The following is a 26,807-nucleotide window of genomic DNA, read 5'->3' on the forward strand; positions in this document are numbered from 1 at the left end:
TTTTTTTTTCCCCCAAACATTTTTGGTAAAAAGTTCAGCAGAATTACAAAGTCAATCATCCTCAGCGGACGCTGCTCATGAAAGCCCTGAGACACCTTGTTCCGCTTAATACATCAGAATGAAACACATTTACATAATGCTTGCTTTGTGGCTAACAAGGTTATGTTCAGTCCGCTCAGAACCAATCAGCAGGACGAACCGAACCAATACTGGACGTTTCAGCGGAGAGGGTTTTTTTTTTTAAAAAAACAGACAGATGCGTAAACTCAGCAAATTTGAATGAACTTTTACTAGTTTTAAACCTCTTACAGTTCTGCGGAAAGTAAAAGTACACTGCTCAAAAAAATAAAGGGAACACTTTAACATTTAAGTGAACACTGAAGTGTTCCCTTTATTTTTTTGAGCAGTATTTATAAGCATAACATACACTCAACCTTTATAAAAAAAATTTAAAAAACACTAAATCGAACTTTTTTTTTTTTTTTTACAAAAAAGTGGTGTGATACATGCAAAAAAGAAAAGCTTATTAGCACTTCTATGTGAAATAAATTGATCTTTCATTGCATTCACATAATCTGACAGTGAAATTTCAGAAAAAGGTCAACCTTTAATCTGAGCACATTTTAACATTAAAATCACAGTTGAAGAACTCTTTTCTATTTTTTTTTTTTATTTATTTATTTTTACTCCAAGTAAAATCATTGATGCCAATTACAAGCTCCCCTCCTGTTAATCCTTGAACAGCCCTGGCTTCACCTACAGGAGGTCATTCGGTCTTCTGTGAGAACATTTCACAAGGTTGGCTCACTAAACATCTCCGTCATAAACCTGCCTTCACATGAGCGCTTCATATTCAGGAAAAGAAGAAATGAATTAAAATTTCCAAGATAGCATTTTCTACATGAGTAATACAAAAACAACCTTCAATTAAATTTGTTTTTGTTTTACACAAACTGTAGGGATGCCAATAATTGTAGCACAGGGGATTTTGTGAAAAAAAAAAAAAAAAACATCAAATCAATAAGAATAGACTTCTAAATTAGTCAGCAGAAAAAAAAAATACAAAAGTAGTGACAGATCCGAGTTTTAGCAGCGGTACGTTTAGTTGAAACAGACAACAAGAACAAACTCAAGAAAGAAAAACAATTTCCCCGTCCTCGAATGACTCATTTTTATTTGTGTATGACCGCGGTTTTAAAAAAAAACACACAGAAAAAAAAAACTACAGATTAATGTGCTGTCAAGGTGCGAAAAGTATCCCGCGCTCAGGTCTCATCAAAGTCACTCCATTAAGGCCGACAGTAATAAATGCCTTTTCATCAGAAAGGACAAACCGAGGCGTCGTGTCTACACTAAAAGCCTTTTCACACCGCTGGGCTAATCTCCAGCGCTGACCAAGGTCAGCTCTGTTTAAACAGCAAAGGCAAGGAAGGTGGACTGAACTGATATCCACAGGTCACACGGGTCACTCTATCTCGGTGACATTGGCTGGCGTAAACTACCTTCAAGCGTCTGCAGCGACAATTTTATGGATCAAGAGGTTACAGCTGAGAAGGCTAAATATATATCTTGCACTTTTTTTTTTTTTTTGTCCAGCAAATGCAGCAAAAATCCTGTATCTAATCATCTCCAGTCAGGCCCAGATGTCCTGTAAGTAGCGCTTCTGCTCTCTGAGTCCTGCCAGTGTCTTCATGGCCTCCAGTTGGTCCACTTGAAGCTCAATTTTAATCATCTCCATCAGGGTCTCATTCACATCTTTGGCCATGTTCTTGGCATCCCTAGGAAGAGAGAAAAAAAATGCATATGTTAAAAAAAAAAAAAAAATAGTACTGTGTTAAAATATTTAGGAGGAAATATCATTCCTCCTAAAGTGCCTTGCAGCAGAACTAATATCGCTTGGATATTTTCACTTTTTCCCATGTTGCAACCACAAACTTCAGTGACGTTTGTAGGATTTGTGTGTGATACACACACAAAATATCGCATGTAGGTGAAATGGAAGGAGTCCCATGATGCTGTTTGTTCACTGCTGTTCCCTAAAAAGCCTTTGAGGCCTTCACTGAACATCTCTGTTAGTAACAGGTTGACGGTACTGGTTAGTTTGACTTTTTAAGGCAATTGGTACCATTTTTACAAAGGTTATAAAAGTCATGTATTAGTTTCCTCCGTATTCACAATCATTTGCTTTGTTTTGATGGTTTATTACATGAAATCTAAACGTATTTCACTGAATTTCGTAATTGCAATGTGTCAAACACTCTGTTAGGTTAGAATAGCCGAAGGTATGAATACTTTTGCAAGACTCTGTATACACTGTGACATACCAACACTTTCCACAACTGCTGCCATTTCTAGAATACCTCCTGGCTAAATCCTCGAGTTTGCTGCCGCAGAGATTCAGCGGAAAGACGAAGATGTTCCATGACTGCGAAAATTCACACGGTTTTGATGTTTCAAAGGTAATTTACTCAAAGGTGAGGAGGGAAAGCTGGGGAGTGAGAAACAGCAGGAAAAATAATGTGGTATGTACAGCAGCTGCTTTACAACGTTGACAGGATTTGGCGTGTTTGATACCCACGAGTGTTTGATGTTTTCTTTGTTCTGACAGGGACAATTTGTACAGACTGAGACAAACAAGTGTTGTAATGCTGCAGGGAGGGAGGACAGCAGGATATGTATGAACTATAAACAGAGCAGACTGCTGCATCACAGTGGAGGAAACGGCAGCAAAGGCATCTGTAATCATATGACTCATGTTTGTATCTTTAAAAAGTGAGATCTGCCTTGTAAGCGAGGCACCACAGCACACGAGCTTAACAACTCGGATTTGTTTTCACACACCACACATAAGTATATCTCTTCAACAAAAAATTGAACTCTGCAGATATTGGCACAGAACTGAAGTTCAAGAGTAGACCAAAAAGAAATTAAATATTTGTCAAGCACAAATGATTTTTTTATTTTATTTTTTTGCATACTTGCAAAAAGATTTTGAAGAGATTACACGGTGGCATCATAAGTGCTCGTGGCATAAAATCCAGTACTGAGAAGGTGAGAACTGATTCTTCTCCATTAAATCTGGCTGAGCTTGAGCAAAGAACAGGAAACATGTTCTGTCTCGAGATGTGCAACACCGGCAGAGACGTAACTTAAAAAGGCACGCAGCAGTGAAAGGTGTCGACTAAGAGGGGCTGAATATAAGTGCATGCCATATCTGTCATATTTCTATAAACAAAAAGTTGAAGGTCTGCTTTCCTTCTCTTTCAGCGACACAATTAAACACCATTTGGTGCTGCTATTTCTTGCAAAGACATTGTAGTTCTCGTCGACAGCTGACATTGAGTTGTTTTGCTTGATACTGCCTTATCCGTTTTGCTGTTTGTTTAACGACGTACCAGAAAACCTGTGAAACAGGTCACACAGTTAAAATGACCGTGACATGTTCAACACGGTGTGATATTATTTTACCGGGATAATGAAAATGTTCCAAAGCACAGAGGAAAAGGGGGAACATAAGATGTATGGCCTGGCTTGAATCCCTACACCTTTGGGGTGTAATGAAGGAGGAAGGAAGAACACAACAACCCACAAAGTCTGAAAGTGCCTGGGAAAATCAGTGTAGCATGGCAGACATTTCACCGGTAATTGGTGAACACTCCTCCATGGTAAGCAGGATTTACTTGGGGAAAAAAAAAACACACAGAATACCAGGGACCACAATTTTTGTTGCATTTACACTTATTAATAGACTGTTCTTTTAAGCATTACAGAGTTTACTAGTAACATAAAGTGTTAAATATTAAGGCATTTAGGTGTGATCAGTATTGGAGTCCCTGACTAAGCTCAACTACCAACACTTGTTTTTGGTGTTTAGCTTATGATTTTATTTTTGCCATACTGCTAGTGAGTTGAGCATGTTTAAAAAGGACTGCTTGCATAGGATTTTCACATTTTATATTCAAACTTAAGGATAGACTGTACTGGGTGCTGCGAGAGAAGAGCATGAGTATATTAAAGAACATATCTGTTTATGTGATGCTAAATGTACACTGAGAAACAAGTGAAGAAGCGAAGCAGGTTTTAAGCTGATGTGTAGTCAGGACATAAAAATTGCTTCCTTGATCCTGTTTACTTCATGTTGGAGCAAAAATACTCTGGTTTCACCAACAGAAACTCTGGATAGGATCAAATTCAAGCAGCTACACTAATTCTTCTAGCATTGATACAGTATAACATTGGTTTGATATTGGCAAAGGAAAGTAAACAAATACCTTTTTGAGAAAAATTATTTAAAACACTTAAAACCCAATACTGCTAATTTCAGAAAGCTAAAAAAAATATATTTTTTTTACACAGTGAGCTTTTTTATTTAAAGTATTTAATTCTGCAACATACCTCACCCATTCAATTAAAAAAACAAAATATATCCAAACATATAGTAATAAGGACAAAAAGGCAGACTTCTAGGACTCCCTTCCAACAACAAATGTCCAGATCAAAAGAGGGCAACATATATTCATGTCATCAGGTCACACTGGACTTACATGAGGTAACCAAAGAACCTCAGACAAACACACAGCTTTTCAACAGGTTCGATCATTGCAAATTAATACAAGTTATGTGCAAGTCTGTACGTATTGCAGGTTAATTTAATAAATATCTGCAGTACCTGTTTTTATTAGAGCATTATCTTTGTGCTACACCAAAATTGAGTCATTTAGGCTACTGCTTTCATTTCCAGCAAAATTGAAGAATATTTTCAAACGATAAAATTATTCCTCACCTTTGTAAGAAATTATGCTGGTAAGCTACAGTTAATTAGATTTCCTATGCTGCTGTGCTGGCTCCACATGTTCAGGTGATTTTTCTTGTAAAATTAATTTGTCCACTTTGTAATGACAATAATGATGCAGTTCCGAATGAAAATTAACTTTATACACAATGTGAGTCTGTAGTGCAGTAAGATCAAGTACTAATTACCCCCCTCCAAAAAAACCATCACACATGAAAAGAGTTTAAAGTCAAGGGAAGAAGCAGAGGCAGAGATGCTCTACCACCGTTGTGTGAACACCCTGAAAAATGACACTCTGAATACTGAAACAACCAGAACATAAGACAGCCTTGGCAGAAGGATGCTGGGAAAAATGATAAATAGATTAGAAAAGGACAAGAAACACTCAGGATGGATTAGGATTAAAATAAGACCGGTGTCGGCCTTACCCGCAGACATAGATGTAGCCGTTCTGTCTGAGCAGGATGTCGGTGACTTGTCGGCAGCAGAGCAACAGATTGTGTTGGACGTATCTGGGTTGTGCTGCGGAGGGAGGTTCCTCCTCATCCTTCCTGTCCTCTCTGGAGAAACACACTTTCAGGTGATTCAGGGTGCCGCTGGACACAAAGTTCTCCAGGTCCTCTCTGGAACGACATTGAATCCATACATCAATCAGTAAGTTCATATTTCATGTAAAACAAATTTGAGTCAGGAGAGCCACGTCTCAGCTGTTGAAGCAAATGGAGCTGTTAAGGTTTAACGCTAGAAGGTGCAACGTAGCTTGTCCTTTAATGAGTTTGTTCACTTCGTTTTTGTCATAGTCCTAATTTGATGTGGACAGATAAAGAAAACATCCTGAAAAATGCATTACAAAAAGCTAAGAAATTATTTACGTGGCATCAGGCAAAAATCCCATGAAGCGCCGAGATTAATCAATTTACAGAAAGCACACCTGTCCATGGACCAAAGAGCTGTCAAAGGACGTCAGGGTAAAGACAGTGCATCTGCATAAAGCTGGAAGGGGCTCACATCAGCAGTAACCTTGGTAAGGAAGTGACAAGTGATTATTTCAAAATGCAGAAAATAGAAAACAACCATCAATCTCCCTGAGTAGAGAGCTCCATCTAAGGTCTTGCTTAATGCTTTAATGACTGTGCTGAAGCCACAGTCACCAAACATACTCATACTAACAAGGCATGAGCCATTTATGGGTATTAAGGTATATATAAATATTAGACTTCAAAACGTCTAAGATTTTACAAAAGTAATGCTAGACAATGTCCTGAAGTGATTAGAGGATAGGATGATGCAGTTCTGCCCTTCCCTCACCTGTGGCAGGTCACTGCTGGTTTTTTTTTTTTTTTTTTTTTTTTAAAGCCTCTTTCCATCAATAGAAATGGATATTTGGACTGTTTAGAAAACAATTTTAACCATAAAAAAATAAGGAGATTTCATAAAATCTGTCCATTTCATAAAATGGACAGAAAAATAATTTTCTTTTTCCTTCATCTAGAACACTGACGAAGGGTCGTGGACAGGCTTTCACAGAGATGAATGCCAAAATGTTGGCAACAAAGGTAATGAAATAACCAGGCCAGTTTCTAAATATCAATACAACAGAAAGTTAGGGCAGCAAATAATGGAGCAAACGCAACATTTCTGATATACAACTAAGACCTGAGTGTTAAAACGTTCCTGTTTCCAGCCTGGCTTTGGTCATTGAGCATGAACCACCTGCCTTGATTCTTTGACATAAAAGTCCAGAAAAGAATCTCGTCTCCTTGATCAAAACAAATATGCAAAGTGTTAGAATTTTTAATTGTAAATTTTTTTTTTAAGTTTCTGTTTGATAATCTGTTTCTCTATGTGGAAATGATGCTACTATAAAAAATGTTTTTTGTTCTTTTTTTTATGTAAGAAACACACACAAAAGAATAGCAACGAACGTAGACTACTCCGAGTAAACAGATGTGTAGCCTTAAGGAAACTATTTATCACTTGAAAGCCAGGAAAGGCTTCAATTTGGAAAAAGGTCATGCGGTCTGATGAGCTCAGATTTTCCTTGTTCCAAAGTGATGGGAGCATCAGGGCAGGAAGAGCAGCACATTAAGAGATGTACACACAACTCCGTGTGACTAAAAACAGGTGTGTGTAGGTGTTGTGATCTCAGATGCTCTGGTCAGGGCTTCGTGACACCACAGATTTAAAAATGAAGTAAAATGTTGCCAAAAAGTACTGGACTATCTGCTTTTTGAGTTGATTTTTACTCTTCCTTGATGGCACTGGCATATTGCTAAATGGTAATGCCATGATTCACTGAGCCAAAAAAAACACCCTCCGAGCATTTTGAATCAGAAAAGGTTTGAACAAAACCGTGCCAGACAACCAATTTAACTCGTCTAACCAGAGAAATGCAAAACTGGGATCCGGATTTCATGAGTGAGGTCGGGTCGCTGTTCTACCAATCTTTTATAATCAATCCACCCATCCTTCCAGTTAGGTCTAACCTTACTCCCTGTCGGTGTTCTGCTTGCCAACTTTATGCTCTTCTATTTCAGTGTTTTTATAGGGCCTGGGGTGCTATTGGAGGATGAGGAAGGTGCTGAGGGAGGTGAGGTTTACTGTAGCTCAGAACATCTTGTTTAAAGCTAAGCAGTCGGAAAGAGTACACACACACGCAGCCAAACTCCAACAAAACAAGCCACAGCTCTAAGATCGTGGGGTGAAGGTCTTTGCCTTAGGGGGTCTATGTTATGAAGTAACCCCAAGACCAAGATAAGCTTTTTTTTCATATATATAAAGCCACAAGCAGTGGTGTGAATACTAACGCGATGAGCCTTGTGTTCTTTGTTTTCTTTCAGATCCACATTTATCAGCTCCCTGCAATACTTGTTATACAAGCTGTAATTGAAAGCAGACATTAAACAATACCTAATTGTTTGACCAACAAGTTTGTTGAATTTAGAGACAAATTAGTAAGAAGGGAAAGTAACCCTTAACACTTGCTAACTTATCAAGTTACTTTAATAGGGAAATTGTCCTTTCCAGCTGACCTGTGGGGGGCAGCAACAGGCTTGAGGCTCAGATGAATTGATACAAATACCATCAGTTCAAGATCATCTAAACAGTAACGTGGCGTTAGTCTCCTGGTGTTGAGTGGTTGGTAGAAGCCATACTTTGTCAACATGAATAAAATGATGAACTTCAATGTCTGTTTATTTTCAATGGGAAGGAATTAGAAAGGAAGTGACAGTGATGAGCTGCATGAGATTTTTGACGGCAGCAAATAGTCAACGTTTTGCTGTAATACCAGGGGCAGAGCTGCTGATTTCATCTGTTCATTGTTTCTACCTTTGTAATATTGATAAACACATTAAATTTGATTGGTTTTACTTGTTTGCGCGACTGTTCCGGCCTCGGTATGACAACCGATTCAAAATTGCAGAACAGTTTAAAAGGAGTTGAGCTGAAAAAGGGCTGCTTCGTGTGAATTTCTTTTTGCTTTTGCACCGATGTCCTGAACATTTGGACATTTGATGAATGAGACAAAAAGGGTGAATAAGAGACAGAAATCACTGTGTTTTTTGTTGTGTGTGTGTGTGTGTGTGTGTGTGTGCGTGCGTGCGTGCGTGCGTGCGTGTGTGTGTGTAAATCATCTCGGATTTGATAACACCATGAGCAGAAACAGACAGATGACAAATGAAGGCCACGTTCTGAGAAGCAGACAATAGATAGAGGATTCTGCACATGCCAGGCTACTTGCTGTGTTTACGCATACAAGCCAGTGGCGGTATCGAAGACTAGAAAAGACGCCCAGTGTGATTTTCCAGTCAAGGTTCCTCTACAGCATGAAATCAGCTGCTGTAAAGAGGGTGGGAAAGCATAGGGAGGGGTGAAGGATAAGTGCAGAATAGAGGAAAGCATATTTGATGTGACAAACAGGCATCAGTCTCCAACTGGGACGTTAAGTGCTGCGTCGCATTGCGACGCATCCCGCTTTTGAATTCGGGCCTTTATCTGAGAATTGATCACATCCTGTTTTGACATTATCGTAATTGCAACCCCCCCTCCACCGCTTCTTTGGACCGGAGCTCAACTTTTTCTTTGAGCGTCCAAAACATTGGGGGGAAAAAAACAAAAACCAAAGTAGTGAAAAGGCAGACGTCAAATTGCACTTGCGTTAAGATAAATCCCACAGAGATGAATGCGGGCAGCGCATTTAGCTGATGGCATGTTGTTCTCATTCTGCTAACCTATTTAAATTGAGCACAACTCTTCACGGGTGGCTCATAAAGCACAGACTAATCACTTTGGTCAACACTGTGGGGGTGTTCATCACAGAGGCCCACACTGTGAACAAACAACGCCCGCTACCTGGCTGGGAGTTACTATTTAAGAAAGGGATAGGAGAGACGGAGAGGAAACAAACAACATCCTCTGTGATCTGTTCTTGTGTCATTAACGATGCTAATCCGTTCGCTTTATTTCATCTTTCAAAGGAGCTCCATCAGCGCCGGGGTTATTCAGCAAACGCTCGGTGCCCTTACCGGAAATGCTGACCAATTAGTATGAAGCCAGAAGAGAGTCGAGCCGAGGAAAATTAATAAGAAGGAGGATATATTCGCTGGATGATAGCTTACAGTAAGTTATGGCCATCCATTTATTTTCCAATTCTAGTCTTTTTACAATAAAAAGATAGACCTTTAGTATTGCTCAGGTGAATGTGGATTTAGTACCAGGAGACAGGCGATGAAAATTCTGCCGGCATATTTTCACAGATTTCTCTTGGACACAGCCAACAGAAAACAATCATCTGCAACCTCTTCTTTTTAGATGAAATCATTTTAGCTTGAGAATGGAGCGTCTCTCGCTCCAGGAAAAGCACGTTTATATATTTATTTTTTCCGTGTCCTTTGATACGGGGCTTTTATTTCTTTTTTGTTGGTTCTCAGTGTAGAAAAGGGCAACCCCTACTGATGTATAAATGACAACTGACGGCTAGTTTTGTAGGAGAATCTGCCCAGCCAGCTGACAGAGCTGACAGGCTGTGGATGCACAGATAGTGGTGTGCTTAGAGACAGAGGCTGGGCAGCAGAACCATTAGCTGTATTTACAATTGTTGTTATATACAAAGCATGAACCCGTGTTGACCGCTATTTCACATCAGCCATTTTGTACTAATTAATCTTAACCAAGGTCCATGGAGATGAACTATGAAAAAAATGTTCACATCTTAATCCTTGGGAGTATGTTGTTGTTTGAAATCTTTGAATTGCACCTTGTTTCTATTTATATTGCTTCCTGCCACTATTTGAGACAGTTGACTATGCGAATACTGATTGACCAGTCAACATACATTCCTACCTTCCTCTATGGACATATGTGACCATTTTCTTCACTCAAAAAAAAAAAAAACCACATGAAATAATCAGCAGTCAAAACACGTAGAAATTGATGCCAAGTAGACTCAAAATTTCCTGTAGCGGACAAAGATTTGGTTCCAGAAAAAGAATCTGGTACAAAACGAGCAAAACATCCAAGGTACAAAACTGTGAAGAAATCTAATAACCCATTTTTGACATACATGAAAATGATATTGCACGTTTTGATGATAGAAAAATGTAGGAATGAGCATGAAAAATCTTAATTGAAATTTTCTTGTACAGTATTTGAAGCAGCTGGTTAGTTCTTTGTATAGTGTGACTATGTTTGCAAGGACATAGTCAGTATTCACACTTCATTTTTTTTTAAACACACTTGTAAAAGTGCAACATCTGTTTCTTGCTTTATTTTTGCAAATCACTGACAACTTTTTAACTACATTTAATTTGTTTTCACTTTATATGTGCGTAAAAACTTTAGCAAGCCGCAAACTTGTGACCAACTGTTTTTGACAAACTGATGTACAGTAAGTCCTGATTTTATTTCTCACCTCTGCAACAAATGTTGCTAAAAAGGATGCACATCAATACAATTACTGTAGAATGAGCTGGAATAATATGCTTCCAGACAAGAAGTAGATGTAAAAGCTTTTGTGGACATATAATGGGTATAAAATACCTTAACAGCATTAGATTCAGAAGCCAAAGAGGTGGAGATGAGCGACAGCCATCTGCAGATCTGAATCGGTAAACCTATCCAATATCCTGGACAAAACTACATAGCAGGAGACAAAAGATTCAGCGCACCTTTGGTCAAATCTCATCATTTATGTCATAGTAACGAATTAAACCAAGAACTTTCCCATCAATGAACAAAAGAGCTTGTGATTTACTCCAGCTTCTTTAAATCTCAAACGGTTAGTAAATACTAAATCACTTCAAGAGTGGCTTTCAACAACCGCAGTACAAGCCATAAAGAACGCTGACACCCAACATTTGTTACTCGGTTACACATGCAGAAGACGTGCAGCACACATTAGCATTCTTTTGGAGTGGGCCTTGTGTCCAGATGACAAATTAGAGCCCAATGCCGTCTCCACTTTTACGTTCTGTTTGGTCTCCCGCAGCATCAGGGGAAATCTTTCTATTTGCCGCCACCCTCTCCTTGCTAACTTTATCTATGGCTATAGTGGTGCTGAGAAGGGATTGTGGTTTTAGTTGTTTTTTTTTTTTGTTATATAAATAACTTCTGGCCAGTACTACAACAAGAAGATAAAAATGGACTCAAAACGAAAGCTGTAAAAACCAAAACAAGCAGAAACCACAGCAAAAAATTGGCAGTTTCAGAACATGAAATGTCTTACTTTTGCTTTACATAACAACAGAAAAGACACGTGTATGACATTTTCTTGTCTTGTGTCCACAAGCGTCGGGATATTTTGCTAAGATTTTATGTTATAGGCCAAAACAATGTGGTGTATTATTGTGAATAGTAAATATAAGGATATTTGTGTTAAAATAACATTTTACACTTGAAAACCAGAAAAGAGTTGCATGAATATATATTCTTCCCACTGCAATTTATCCACCATCTATTGCTGCAGTTATAGAATCAAAACTTTTGGGGGGGAAAAAAATCTCTTTCAGCTTTGTTCATTTACAAAATTCAGTTCTGGTGTTTCTTCTGTGCAAAATTAGGCTCGTTGTCCTTAGAAGGTGAAGCTCTGCCAAATTCCCAGGTCTTTTCTTATTCTTATTAGAAGCAATTGTTCTGTTTTTTGTTTGTCTTCCAACCAATTTTGACCAGTTTCTCTTCCCATACTGTAGAAGTACGGTTCAGTGTGTGACAGCGAGTTCAGGGTGATGTAAAGTGTTACATTTTCAATGCACACGACACCAAGGTAAAAGAAAAAATACATTTGGTTTTATATTACCAGAGCAGTTTCTTCTCTGGTGCTGTGTCGCTCCATTTAGCTTTACCTTCATTCAGCTATGGCATCTTCTTTCCACTATTTAATTAAACTTTAATCAAATTCATCCACCTACATCTAAGTAAAACCTTCAGAATAATTGAGGTGGAAGGAACAGATTTCAAACAACGGCTGCACGTATGTGACCAGTCAGGGAATACGTTGGGTATATACAGCTTACCTGAACAGGTAGTCTTTGTCCCTGTAGCGACAACCAAAGAACAGCCAGGTCTCACCAAACTTGGCCTCTGGGTTTTCCTTCCTCTCTTCCTCTCTGAAAGTCAAACACCGGATGTTAGCAGTCAATCAATACAAGCGGGCAACCAGGCCAGATGGAAGAGAGCGAGTCCTTCCTCGCACTAGAGGTTAAAGAAGAGGAGCGACACAATTACAAACCGGCTGTAATGACAGCACAATGAGAGTCACGACTGCTTCAAAATGAGGAAATGAGCATTTATGCAGAAGCGAGGACGTTATACTTCACTTCTGGCTACATTTCATTCAAACACAATAAATGTCTTGCAGAATGAAAACGGGGCATCGTCGGTGTGTGTTTCTTGTCCACCTGTCCTCAAAAAGTGTTTCCTTTGGAGTTTGGCAAACCTCCCACATTCCCCTGTGGACCACACAGCGCCACAAAGCAGCTATGAAGATGTGGTTATCTGTGCCACACACCTGCTGCTGTGGTGACAGCTCTCTCCCAGATAACAGCTAACCCCAAATCTTTCATGATGCGATTAGTTGGCTGAAAGTCCACAGAACTTATCTTTGTCTGCTACCCCTTTTTTTGTGGATAGCTGAAATGACCATCTATGGAGATCAGCTGAGCCAGTTTTCCTTCCCTGCTACATCCCTTTTGCCTGATATCCGTTTAGTGGCAAACACAAAGTGAACCGATTCTGCTTCTCCTCTTTTTGACACAAAGAAATCCGATTACTTTACGTAGTCATGATTCGCATTGTATTTCTTCAAACCAAATAAATAAATAAGCATTAGGTATCATGCCAACTCTAAATCCCATCCTTTTTCCATGGTTGAGTTGGTGCAATCCGGCAGACGCCAGCTCACAACGGGATATATTTATTTGGACATTTTAAAGCCAAGGACAGTAAAGGCAAAATGGACAGAATATGAGTCAGTGTTTCAGTGCTGCGACTCTATCGTGGACCGATATTGTAAACAAAAATTAGAAAACCATTGACGGCATTGCAGGAGGAGTGGAGTGCTACTCGGATCCTGCAAAATCAGCAGCAGAGACATGCAGACATGGACTGAATCCTAGGGAGATTTTCAAGCAAAATCTGAGAGTAAACTCTTTAAATGGAGTTATCAATCAGCAACGCAAGCAGTGAAATTGATCGATCAGGTTATATTTTCTTCATAAAGCGTACATCTTCGACTGCGTTTATTTTGAGTCATTCATCAAAACGTTGCTCTTTTATTTACGTATGCATGTATTCATGCTGATATATGACAAACTGATTGACGTGAAAAAATGTCACAAACTATCGAGCTGCTAATAACAGTACAGTGGTAGGCAGTTATATACAGTAAATCTGAGTAAATATAAACTGTACATCTTGAACACCGGACATGATTTTCTGTCTACGAACAGGTTTAGATGAACGATAACTACATAAATTACATTTTCTTTTTTAGAAAAATGAACAGATGAATCAATTGCTAGTCAAGGCCAGACGCTAATTAGCTTGAAGGGAAAAAAGCAAATCAATACAAAGCTGTGATTGTGAAAACCGCGGCGAAAGTTTTCTCCTGTTAATTAAATACAAAGTGAACCGGTGAATTAGAAACCCTTTTGTTTGAACTGTATGCTGTTGCATGAGGCTGCGTAGCAAAGCTGTGTGGCTGACTTGATCGGGACGTTCAGATCCTATCCATTAGCATCCTGGACGAGATTCTTCTGATCTGCCAACGGCCTCAAGTAAACTCATTTTAGTGGGGCTCGTCACTCTCTCTCCCCATCCTCTCGCCGTCCGCCCTAAAGGGATCAATACCAATATGAAAAAACCTGGGTTCCATTCTGAGTAGACCACACCGGCGCCTTTCCCTGAATACTAATCACATCACATCACATACCCGCGCTATAACAGCCCTGCAATACGATCCCGAGGGGAAAGGCGGCATCCGCGGAGAACTCCATTTGGGGTCTAAATCAGCACCATTCAGATAATCAACGGGTGGGAGAAGGGGGTAGGGTAGAACTGCAAAGGGAGTTGAGGTTAAGACTTGGCAAACACCAGAATCATTTCATATCTTTCATCTTTATCTTTGCAGCTCCATGAGGGTAGATCTGAGTGGCGGTGTTCATTTAAAAAACAAACAAACCCCAAATACATCAGCTCAGAGAAAGTACACAGCACAATTACTCCAATACACAGTCAGCCCTTTTTCTTTTTTTATAGCGAACTGACTGTTCAGAATGATTAATGGAAGATAAATATCTGCTCATACAAACTGTCATACTAAATTTATGAGAGATGGCTGCTGGTAGGCACAACCAGCAATACTCTTGTCTGATGTTTTGTCTTTCAAAAAGATGGGGCTTTTAAATACTGCTAATAAGATTAAAGCTTAATCATTGCTTACAAGACTTTCATTTGGTTGTTTTTGCTCATAGCTAAGTAGACAGAATAATTAAAATAACAATAATTATTATAAAAATAAAAACAGTTATCAATACAAGATGACGGGAAGCGGGGAGTTGCGGGCGCATCGTTGTAATTTCCCGGTACACCCCAAGTGAGCCTCTGACATTTGGAGACTCTTCTCTCACTTGTTACCAGCGCTCTTAACTTGTACAAAGTACTTTTGAAAACGGCCATCGATTAACAGTGGGGGCGGGAAAATAAAGGAGAGGCAGGAAGATCGAAGCGTTCCCGTGTTGTTTTGTTGCCAAACAGGACCCGCCTCGTGCCTGCAGGCTAGATATGGCGCCCCGCTGACAAACCGCCGATTGTTATCTCCTATCGGAGAGCGGCGGCGGCCGGCAAGGCTTTTGTTTGGAAAGCTCGGGTTAGACGCTGCGACAATGCCGCGCCATGACAGGTTCATATAATCCTCCAGGACGATCTGGGGCTAGCAGGCAGAGAGGATAAGAGAGACGGCAGAGGAGCAGAAGGAAAGGACAGTTGAGCTGATGAATCGATTTTGCAGGGTTTTTGTTGTAGAAGCAAAGAGCTGCTTGAGAGGAAAAAAAAGATCAATAAAGGAAATTTAATAAAATAAAAACTGAAGTTTCTTGGAAGAATTTGATGAAGGACTGCGCATTGTATTATGAAACAAATCCCTCTACAGGCAATTGATGCCTGAGCACCCTGCTTTAATAAAGGGCCTACATGTGTATTTTTGTCTAACATTACAAAGAGCAATAGTCGCCCCACTGGAATAAGACATAAATAAGACTGGAAAACCGCAGAGTGCTGTGCTTCTTTCTGGACAAGCCTCTCTAAAGGTGTGGTCCGTTCAGCATTGGAACATTTTCTTCTGCATCCCGGCGGCTCCTCCACCACCACCTTACCCCAGATGACCAGTCATCCATTCTGAGCCTTCCTGCCATAGACAATCCGTCAAACCACCGCCGTGTCACCTCTCAGAGCAATCTCACACTGATGCAGACCTGCCACAACACAGCAGACGTCGCTGGGATTTAGAGACAATTGGAGTTGACTGGGGCGCAACCTCATTTACACAAAGCCACCCACGACTTAGACATGTCAGTCTGACTAAAGAAGAGCAGTGGGGAAAAAAAAAAAAAGGGCTTACTCGGCTCTCTGACAAGTCACGGCAGCTGTGGTTAAATGCATGAACATCAGCTCAGATAGAGAGGCGTCCGTCAAACTGAAGCTACCTGACAGGTCTGGCTCATGAGGTTTTGAGCTACGGTGCTAGGCAAAAGTATTCATACCTATCCAGCGGTTTAAGCCACACAAAAAACTAACTAACACTGAATCTGTACACTTTCGCTTGGTAAAACACAGCGATGGAAGCGTCATTATGTGTGGATCCTTTTCTTCACCTTAAAAAAAAAAAGGGTATAATTTTCTTCCGACTTCATAAAGGCTCCCACACACTTCATCCAAAGCCAAATAGTCAACACACTGTCACGTGGTTGCGGACTGTTTGTATTCGCATACACATTTTGCACAGAGCTCAGTACCAGGGCTTGGTGTCAAGTTTGGCAGGTAGATGCCTCTCTTTTGTCGTGGGTCTAAGTCGACGAGTCTGTTTTGGCACTTCGGATGAAGTACGTTGTGGCCTTCACCGTGGACTATTTTGTGTTGGTCCATCACACCAAATCCCAATGAAATACACTGAAGTTTGTAATTTGCTAATAGTTGGGGAAATAAACAAGGGGTATGAACACTCCTTTGCCTTCGAGTAAGCATCAATTTTAACATCAAGCTAAAATTTCACGTTTATCTTTAAATCAATGAGCCCCTCAACCCAAGCAAGTGTTGTTCTAACTAATTAGTAAGAACCTACTGTACTTGCATCCGACTTGGCTGACAGCCAGTATTTTCACACCACATAGTCAGCAATTACAAGCAGTGATTTAAGCCATTAACACAGCCATCACCTTCTGGACTTTTTATTCTCGAATCAATAACACCCCACGCGCGGCTTTGAATCGGCGCTCTTTATTACGGGAGTCATAAACGTGCCCGTCTGAGTAGGACAGATTTACTCCTGCAGGAACGAGGACCGCATCCGGAATAATCCCCGACGTGATCGCAGCCCACGCCTCTAGATTTACAACTTAACGTGATGCGGACTTTTATAAGCGCTGTGTTGCGTCACGTCTAATTGTCTCTGCAGGTTGCTTCAAAATATGCGAGATGATGTGCACTGAACACTACTTCAACATGGTGAATATTCATAACGGGGGGCACATTTTCAGCAGGGCTGAGTACATGTCACTCTGTCTGCGCCACTTTGACTTGACATGAACATTTTTACCAGCTTACAGCAGGTGTTAATTTTGCAGCAAACAACTGTGACAAGTTTCAAGTGCGTTATGTATTGCTCTCGACGAGGACACTTTCAAAGTAGAGATCTGAAAATAGTGCATTGTTTCACAGTGGCAGGCAAAGTTTAAGCATCCCAATTATAATTTCTTTAACTATGAACAGATAATTAGAAGGACTGCCCTCTAAATGGTCTGCTGATGGGGAAAAAATGGAAAAGTCTTCTAAGCACTTCAAAAGGTTCAATTATTTTGTTCATTTTATAATTGTAGAAGGAAAGATACTTAAGTTCTGAGACGGCTTTTAACATCATCTGTGCTTCGTGGGGTTGTTAGAACCACGACTTGTTCAAAGTTACTTTAAAGAAAAAAAGAATACATTTTGTATCACAGGGACTTCTTAAATTACAATAAGCAGCCAGTAGATGGTTAAAACAGTGCATTTAAATAGTTCTTTATCCAGAATGTAATGATAATGCAACAAATGGCTTGATTGAATATTATTGTGAATTCATTAAGGATTTTCTCTCACAAAAATTCTACACAATTGCTAAAATAGGTAGTAACATGTTGATGTTTCCAATATATATATTAGCATGAAGTTTATTTGAGATGCTGGTATGCAACTTAAATAATCTACACATGCAAAGCAATCAAATCACCACAAATGAAGTTACAAATGAAACTCTGGAATAACAAAGAGAATAAATATAATTTGAGCATGTGAAGGAAATTGTTGGTCCAGAAAGCTAAGAGACCATCTGAAATCTGTCAGCATTTAGAAGCATCCGTGCTGCGAGCACAAGCCAGTAACAGGTGGTTTAATATTAACTGATGGCCAATAAAAGGATTTGTCATCACCAAACCATTACACGGAGGGGTACCACTAGTGAAGGCAAAGAGACCTAAGCAAAAAAGTGTTACTGTTCCAAAACGTACTCATTGCAAATAAAAGAGAGGCATTTCTAAACATCTAAATGTTCCAGTGAGTGGAACCGGAGCCATTATTCGGAAGTGGAAAGAACATAATTTCACCATAAACCAGGTGCTTCTTGCAAGAGCCAAGGAGCACTTACAGAGAGCTTCAGCAAGACATGCTGCTGATAATGATGAAAAATAAAAACTGTAAGCTTGACATTAGTAATTATAGAACAGAAGTGTGATGTTTAGTGCTGTCTATATTGTAATTACAGCATTTTCTGGACTACAGAGCACACCTCACTATGAGCTGCACCCACAAAGTTTTTTTTTGTTGTTGTTTTGTTTTGTTTTTAAACTGGAAACGTAGCCGGTGGTATCTCCGTCGCTCTCGGCTTTTCACAAGGAAGCAGCTATGTCCTAAATCTGCTATTAAGGACGCAGCCCTGCGTCTCCAACGCCGAACCAAGGATTCGTTCACGCTGAGTTTATGTGCAGCGGCTATTGATGTGTACTGCCACATTGATAGTCCTCAACTTAAAAGCTGCATCATATGAACTTCTTCGTGTGGTTTCCATGATGAGGGGGAATTAGTTTGAAAACATCTCAGTCGAAAAATCCACAGAAAAACCGCACCGGGCTACAAGCCGCATGGTTCAAAGTGTGGAGGAAAGGTAGCGTCTTATAGTCCGAAAAATACAATATACGACTTTGTATAGTGCAAGTTTATAGGATATAGAGAGACTTTCAATGCAAGTTTTATGGTTTTAGACTGTATTATTAACTTTCCTACTCGAGAGCTAAAGATGAAAACTATCTTAAGCTAACTCTGTTGCAAAGCATCTCTTATGAATGTTTTTTTGCACATTGTCCCTGTTTCAAATAAACTAATAAACTAAAACTAAACTTTATTGTTCCCGATGGGAAACTGATTTGCAGCATGTCCACTCATCAAACAACACATTACAAAAAAATAAATGACTACATTTTTGTTGTTACATGGGTGCGCACATGCAATAGTATTGGCAAGTATTCTTGTGACATTTAGTAAATAAAAAAACCATTTGTGATTCTAACAAAAACAGGAGAAGCTTGGTCTGACATAACTTCAGAAAGTGACAAAAAAGGTGTGTGTTTTTTTATTCAATGTGAACTTCTGGTTTCAACTGTAAATATAATTTTAACTAAATGTGGGCAGTAAAATATTTACAGTATATTCAAACTTGTGCATCTGGTTCTTGTTTTTAAATTTACTGAATATCTATGGCTGCATCATTATTCCACCCTGGACAGAGAGAATGGCTCAAATCACCTCATGGCCAAATTGAGCGTCTGAAACCTTCTGATTGACAGCAAAAAGGAGAGAAAAAAGTTCCAAGGAAAGTCTCTCTCCTACATAGAGGTGTGAAGTAACACTAACAAATTTGATAATCACTGAAAAATCAACAACAGAAAAGCTTTAATGTGGTCTTAGTGAGTCACAGGTTGGCCAAATGTACCCAAGAACCCAGATATATTTGAAAACTAGAACTGGCTGCTCACTGAAGCTAAGAAGATTTACTATTTGAGAAACAGTTTATTTTAAATAAATATCGAGGTGACTTTGTTTTTGTATCGTAGCCAAAAATAAAAAGCATTTCGTTAATAAAAAGAAATACATTTAACAGAAAGTTTATGGGAGAAGATTATATACTGCTCAAAAAAATAAAGGGAACACTTAAGTGTTCACTTAAGTGTTTAAGTGTTCCCTTTATTTTTTTGAGCAGTGTATATAATCTGGGGAAAAAGCTGGGAGTGGCAACAAAACTAAATTTAGCACAAAAAAATGTGGAAGAGTTCTTTAATGAATGTAACTCCATTGTTCTTTTATAGCAAGGTAAATCAGTGAAAGGAATCTGGAGAACTGATTTGGTTAGGTTGCTGGCAATCTTGTTGTTGCAAAGTGACATTAAAACTTCAATCAGTTTTAATGTCACCCGGGAACCTTTATACATGTGTTCTGGGAATGTAAACTAATTTTCCCATTCTGGAAAACAGTATTGCTGTACGTTGGAAAGTGGATAGGTTTAGGGATACCTATGTCACCAAGACTCTGCTTGTTGGGGGATCAAACAGTGATGCCTAATATGTCAAAACACCAAAATACTGTAATGCAGGTGGGGACGGTCACGGCTGCCAGAATAATCCTCAGATTATGGAAATCTCCATYCGCTCCAAATATTAAGGACTGGTTGGAATTAATGTTGGAAATAGTGTCATATGAACAAATGTTGGCCAAACTAAATGATGAYATGGAGAACTTCAAAAAATCCTGGAACTGTTTCCTCTCCTGTAACATGGGGACAAGTTAGGGTACTACTGGCCTATTGTTTTGGAAAATACTAGCGAGTGACTACTTCTGTTTACTGTGGTTGTTTCTGCTAACACCGAGGATATTTAATCTTTTGTGAAACTTTTATTGATTTGTAATGCACTGACCTGTTTTTTTTTTTTTTTTTTTTTTTTTTCTCCCTTGCTTGGTTTTATTTTGTTTGTGTATTTTATTTCATGAGGGTGTGTTGGGGGCGGGGGGGTTGGGAAAGGTTGTGAACATGCTCTGAAACATTAATAAAAACTTTAATAATAAAAAAAAACTTCAATCAGTCGGTCTGGCACTCAGCTTGTTCATGCATTCAACCAGCCATCAAGCCAGACATCCATATGTCATACCTTTGCTGAAGGAAGCCTATAAAAGGAGCCACTCCAGTTCCGGGTCCAATCATAACGAAGGGCAGTGAAGGGTCAGAGGGAGGTCGAAAGGAGCAGTTGGGTCTCAAACTCACATGAATCTGAGGTCAGAAACCATTACAAATCATTTAAAATAATGAGCTTAATTACAACAGTGCTGTAAAGCCACTTTGGGCCCAGCAATTCTAATAATTGATCTACTCATTATTCTAAAATGCTCTAATGAGAAAATGTGTGATTTAGCTGGAATCCATTGAGTGGGCAATTTCTTCTTTTTAATTAGCCGCACACAAGCAGTCCAAAGCGGATTGTTTCTGCCTGTTACCCCGAAGAGTTTCCAAAGCAGAACATGTGTATTAAATAGAGCTTAAATCCAAGCCGACACATTTCAGGAGGAAGGAGGCTTTGAACTTCGATGGGACTTGAACATTTCATCGGCTCACGAGGGCACTTAAGAGATTATTTAGATGTAATTTCCGTCTTATTCTCTCCTGGAAAATGATTACCTTTGGCAGAGCCAGTTCGGCCTTCTCGGGGAAAACCAGGCCAGGACTGACGAGGTCAAACAGCCAGCCGGTGCACAAGCCTCGCCTGCCCGCGGGCCTCCCGGAGCACGCTGGGAACTCAACCACGTTGAAGACAAAACGCAGTTTTTCCGGATGCCTGAGATGGGAACTGCGAGAGATGAACCCAGAGAGGACAAGACAAGGAAACAGAGAGGAAGGACAGTGAGTGATTGCATAAGGCATAAATATAGAAAACAATGGGCAAACAGAAAAAGAGACATTAGAAAATAAGGTGAAATACAGAGAATGAAAGGAAGGAAAAGAGAAAAATCTTCACGAATAGCCAACAGTGCAGTGTATCGATAAAAGGCTAACAAAAGTTGCCTGTTTATCTATAAATGTGAAGTTTAAATCATTTAAAATTTTGAAACTAATCAGAATTATTTTTTTTCCTTTGGCGTTTTTTTTTTAATCAAATGCAGAAATTGCCACATTGTACTAACTAAAATATTTATAAATAAAATAACTATAGACCTTCTGATTACAATAGGACTAGAAACAAATTTTTAATAAACAAGTTTATTTTGGGCCACAAATTTTTCTTATATGTATCAGTCAATTTAAATGTACCACAAATGCTGGACAACTCCATATAAATGCTCACTAAATACATTGCATATACAAAATATTTCTTACAGAGGGAATATGTTATCGTCTCACTATTTGTTTAAATGTTGGAGGCCTTTATTTTATCAGCAGGTCCTTAGCATCAGGATCAGTAGGCAGGATTTCCACTGCTCTGGTTAATATCTATGAACAGAAGCTAACAAGCTGCGCAGGTTAACCAATCGGATGTTAAGAGTGTATCTAAGCAACTGCAGAGACACATTATATTTCATACTATTCAATATTTTATTATATTTCATGGCGCAGTGAAGCAAATGAAGCATGAAATAAACACTGAAAAATGTATGCATAATTTTAACATTCAATGACTTTTAATAAAACTGAAAATGTGTCTCTTGAATTACTTAAATGCAATAGTAAAAGCACTTTTATTAATATTTATCAACCCATCTACCCACGATCTATTTAATATCGAGATACAGTCCTGGGAGAAATATGTACGCCCTTTTTTAAACTCTAGGCTTTAATGTATCCTGTATGTACCTTGGGTCTCGGGGTGCACACTGTACACCCAAAAGCAACTCCAAGTGTTTCTTTGAACACTTATAACTATTGTACCTAAGAAAGAGCAGATAATTCATACATTAAATCCCCATTTGCTTTCCTTTTTCCAGGGCTGTTTACTGCTATTTTCTATCCAAAAACAAACGTATTACCATTTAACACATTTTCCCCCAGAGTTAGTTAGGCTACCCTATACTCTTTGCAGCCTGGCACCAGCAAATGTGACCATAATCGTAAATGTTTCTGCTTGCCTGGCTTCAGTAAATGTGTCTCTACCGCCTCTGTGTTCTCATCCCTGCTGCTGGTTACAGCACTATGTGCTCCTCTCATCCTTCACTTTCCAGTTCCTGTGGGCCACTGGAGACCTCTATTGACCACAGCATCAATAATGCAAGTCTCTAATGTCTGCGCACCATCTGATAAACTACAGCCACCCTCTCTCCTGTCCATTCCCCGCCTCGCCACACAAACGCGTGCGTACCCCTGTGCATAAATACGCAGCCAAAGTGCGGGACTAATGAGAGCAGTTGGGGAAGTTCTGACATTGCATTAGACGCTGCTGTTCCACATGAGCTTTAAAGCGAGCCTAATAGGCAGTAGCTTGAAAGGACAAGCAAATCAATGACGAGCTAAGTGAGGCTAAAAGAAGGAATGCTCGACCTATTTAAGCTAAGCACAACTGGCTAAAGGCTATGCAATATTTAAAGTCCAATCAGTTGTGTAGGAAAAAAAATAAAAAATCTCCACAAACACCCATCAGATCCACGGTAATCTGCAACGAGTATTGCTGTTTCCTGCATGGCACCGCGCATGTCCTGTAATGAATGCGAATAGGTTTCATAAAGCATTTTATCACAATGTAAAGTCAAACTCTGAGCTTCAATATGGCCCAATAATAATAAATAAACTTGAAGATTTACTGGCCAACCATAATCCACGGCAATATAATAAGGCTAAAGGGCTGAAGGGACCAAGCAATTCAATTCTTTTTCCTAAATTATTACAGCTGTTGCAGGGACCCCTAATCTTCCCTGTTTGTAGAGCCTGAAAATACCCAGAAGAAATCAGGAAAAAAAAAAAAAAGTAATTCCCCACAATCCGTCAGAGGAAAAAGTAAGACATGCACTTATGGACATGTGTTATTCCAGATAAAAAAAAAAAAAGTGGATGTCGGGGAACAACTGCATACAAACAGAACAAACTTGTTTTTGTTTTTTTGTTTTCTGTCAACTTACCTTGCTGCTGAATAAGGCCTGGGCTGCAGTTTTGGCAAAAGCTCTGAAAGGCAAGCAAAAATGTCAATCATCTTGTTGTCTCGCTAAGATCTTGTTACACCCATGACAGAGCAGAGGGGAGGAGGGAAAAAAAGAGATATGTGAAAGTCACCGTGGTCCACTGAGACATCCTGCCTATACCAATCTATCCTCAATAAACCCCCCTTCCCCCTCCCCATCCAACCCCCACCCAGGTTACGGTCTTGTTTCTGGGACACATTTCTATATTTATGAAATTACAAACTCAGGGTTATAGAATCCCAGGCGTCCAGATGTGGAGCCAGTAGGAAACAGATTGCTTATGCGCAGCTTATTTCAATGCCAGGCATGAAGGTGCCCTTTTTAAGGTAATGTGCGTGACGAGGTGTCAGAGAAAATCAGGAAAAGTACAGAGATATTTCTGACCCTGTAGCAACAAGCGCAGGGTTTCCGAGCAGCGACCTGCGCCGCTCATTAGACACGCAAGAAGGCGGCGGGATGAGAGTTATGCGGCGCGCCATCTCCGCGCTCGCTCGCGTTTTAGTTGGATCTGCCTGATGGATGACAGCGGAATGAGTAAATTTGCTGCAAATGTAACCAGCTGAGGTTTTACAATGGCACATGGAAATTGCTCACGAAGACAAAACAGCTGGACTGAATTTGTTCCACTGCCATCTCTTTCTGGGTTCATCTGGAAGGCTCAAAGCGCCCGAGAAGCAGCTCTGCAGTTTGACATCCATTTGTCCCTCTGACTAAATGCCTCTGCTTTCCAAAAACATGAGAAAGCAGACGTTCGAGAAGCAAAGTGAGTAGCGAAAGCAGTCAATATATCAGTGTTAATGATCAGCACAAAGATTTCAGAGCTAGAGGACTGACTGTATTTGACTTCAGTGAAAAAGAAAAAAAAGAAAACAGAGGTATTTCAAAGCAGCGGGAGATTTGTTGCCACATTTCTGTGGAAACTGCCTACAAAATGTAATAAAGCTCCAGCATAAACTGATGTGAAAAGAATATCTTATTTAAAATGCAACCAAACTAAACACAAAAATATGAAGCTTTCTTATTTCGGGACAGAAAAAAAAAATCCCTAATGCTGCAATCAACAAAATGCACCAAGAACTCTGGCTGCTCTTCTGTAATCGATGTGTTTGCAGCACTGAAGCAAATCAAAGTGAATCAGAATCTGAATAAAATGTTAAGAAATAATTAGGGCTAAGCCAAAGCAAGATGGATTAAAAACATCAATGATGAAAGTTTTTACACCATGAAAACAAAATACAGTTAATTATGTATAACATTTGAAGAAAAAAAAGTTCATATTTTGTTTCATGTTCCATCCCAAAACTTGAAGGTGTTTGTGGGAATTTAACTGGAGAGATCCACACATAGTAGTGCAGGATTTTCAACTACAAGCAATATTCGATATGTAAACTAATAAAAATCTGAAAAGTGTGGGCTCTAACCAGTTTCTCTGTTAATTCTGAAAAGAGAAAAAAGAAACATACAAAAAAGGTCCTGCCATGTATTTTCAGATGACGGCGTGTGCAGTGCTTTAAACTGTGCCTGACTAAGATCTATCTGGAGCGGTTCTTGATTTTCTTGATGCTGTGCGTTCACTCCGGCATGATGAACTGCTATGCGTTGAAAATAAACTGCACAAACTTGAATTGAGTTGATTTAAGAGTATCAGAGTAAACAGGACTGCAAACAAATACACACCGCACTTTATTTGGAACAACAAAACAAAAAAAACCTGAAAACAATAAGTCCTTTTCCTTCCACTTTACAAAAGTTTCAAGGGCAATAAATTATTTTACTGCACACTGTCAAAGTAACGGCAAAGCAAAACCAGATGTTTTTGGATGATACTTCTGATCCGGTTCTTTCCGTCAGTGAAAGCTCACACCTCTCCATCAGAAGGTGTATCATGTACCTTAACACAATCCCATACACCTGCGCGGTGCTCCAGTTGCTGCCTTTCTATCACTGAGTGACAGGACATGTCTGAAGCAGAACAAAATCAATCCATCATCTTGCAGTACTGCGACATGATGATACTCTCTTCCATTCGAAAGATGTCTATCTTCAAAAACTTTCTCACACGAAACTTTCTTTTTTTTTTCTTTTTTTTTTTACCAGTAAGTGGCCACAGGGCACATTTTGAATTATCCACTTGAGAGAAAAAAGAACATGAATTCTCATCCAACAAATTTACCCCTAGAATCCCCTGAAATGTATTCTGAAATTATCGTTTTCTGGGGAATCATAGATCACAGTGCACCTAGTGTAATCTGTTTCATGTGCATCTGTGATGAAATTTCTATGCAAAAGTACTGGGGTTTTTTTTTGTTGTTTATTTATGGACTACAACATAAGACAGCAACATCGCTTAGGGTAAAAGTGTAAACCTTCGGAGACTTATGGATCGTTTTATTTGGCTGCACGAAAAAATTAGGGAGGTTGTTAGCATTAGAGAAGGATTTCTCATCAAACTGTTTTAAAAACCTAAGCACCCGAAAGATTACGAGTTCCATTTAAAAACCGATATAACGGAACACTTTAATGTATCTGGTTGGAGTAAAATTAAAACGAGCAGTGACGTATGGTGCAGATCTAGTTTCTTAGGACAAAAGTATTTGTCGGAGGGAAAAGAATTCACAGATCTCTTCTGTTTTTGCTTCACCCACCCCCACACTTCACATGCTTAATGTCCCAAAAAATATGTATATCAGACAAATATAGCCCACATAAATCCTAAAGTACAGTTTTCAACAAATCATTTATTAATGAAAGAGCAATAAAAAAAAAGGGGGCCATCAAAACCCACCCCAAGTCTACTTTCTGCCATTATGGGTGTGCAAAAACATGCCAACGAGCCTCTCGTGTCAATGTGTAGGAATTTTGGCCGACTCTTCTTTGCAGATCTGAATTTAATTTAGTTCCATCGAGAGTTTCTGATCTTGAACGGCCTCCCAAAGGTTACCCCGTACAATTTCAATCTGATTCAAATCCTTAACCTTCCTTTTGGCTATTTTTAGCCATCCAGAGGTGGACTTGCTTGTGTCAGCGTTGGCTCATTTGTTTTTTTGTTTTTTTTTTTTGGGGG

At 39.4% G+C, this 26,807-nt stretch overlaps 1 protein-coding gene across 4 annotated transcripts in view; it reads right to left on the bottom strand.

Moving 5' to 3' along the window:
• Positions 1–457: 457 nt before the first annotated feature.
• mtrr (5-methyltetrahydrofolate-homocysteine methyltransferase reductase) overlaps positions 458–26,807 on the bottom strand; it is a 35,059-nt gene continuing 8,709 nt past the window's right edge. For 3 of the 4 annotated variants that reach the window (XM_008438627.2, XM_008438625.2, XM_008438626.2), the window contains exons 10-15: positions 23,684–23,726; positions 21,258–21,426; positions 20,734–20,852; positions 12,304–12,396; positions 5,221–5,415; positions 462–1,778 (exon numbers count right to left, since the gene is read on the bottom strand). In XM_008438627.2, coding sequence (XP_008436849.1) covers positions 1,634–1,778; positions 5,221–5,415; positions 12,304–12,396; positions 20,734–20,852; positions 21,258–21,426; positions 23,684–23,726 — 764 coding nt within the window. In that variant the 3' untranslated portion in view covers positions 462–1,633. Of the gene's footprint in view, positions 1,779–5,220; positions 5,416–12,303; positions 12,397–20,733; positions 20,853–21,257; positions 21,427–23,683; positions 23,727–26,807 lie in introns of all 4 variants that reach the window. The other variant, XM_017301985.1, reaches the window with a different exon arrangement.

This window comes from Poecilia reticulata, linkage group LG20, assembly GCF_000633615.1.
Source record: "Poecilia reticulata strain Guanapo linkage group LG20, Guppy_female_1.0+MT, whole genome shotgun sequence".
Lineage (NCBI taxonomy): Eukaryota > Metazoa > Chordata > Actinopteri > Cyprinodontiformes > Poeciliidae > Poecilia > Poecilia reticulata.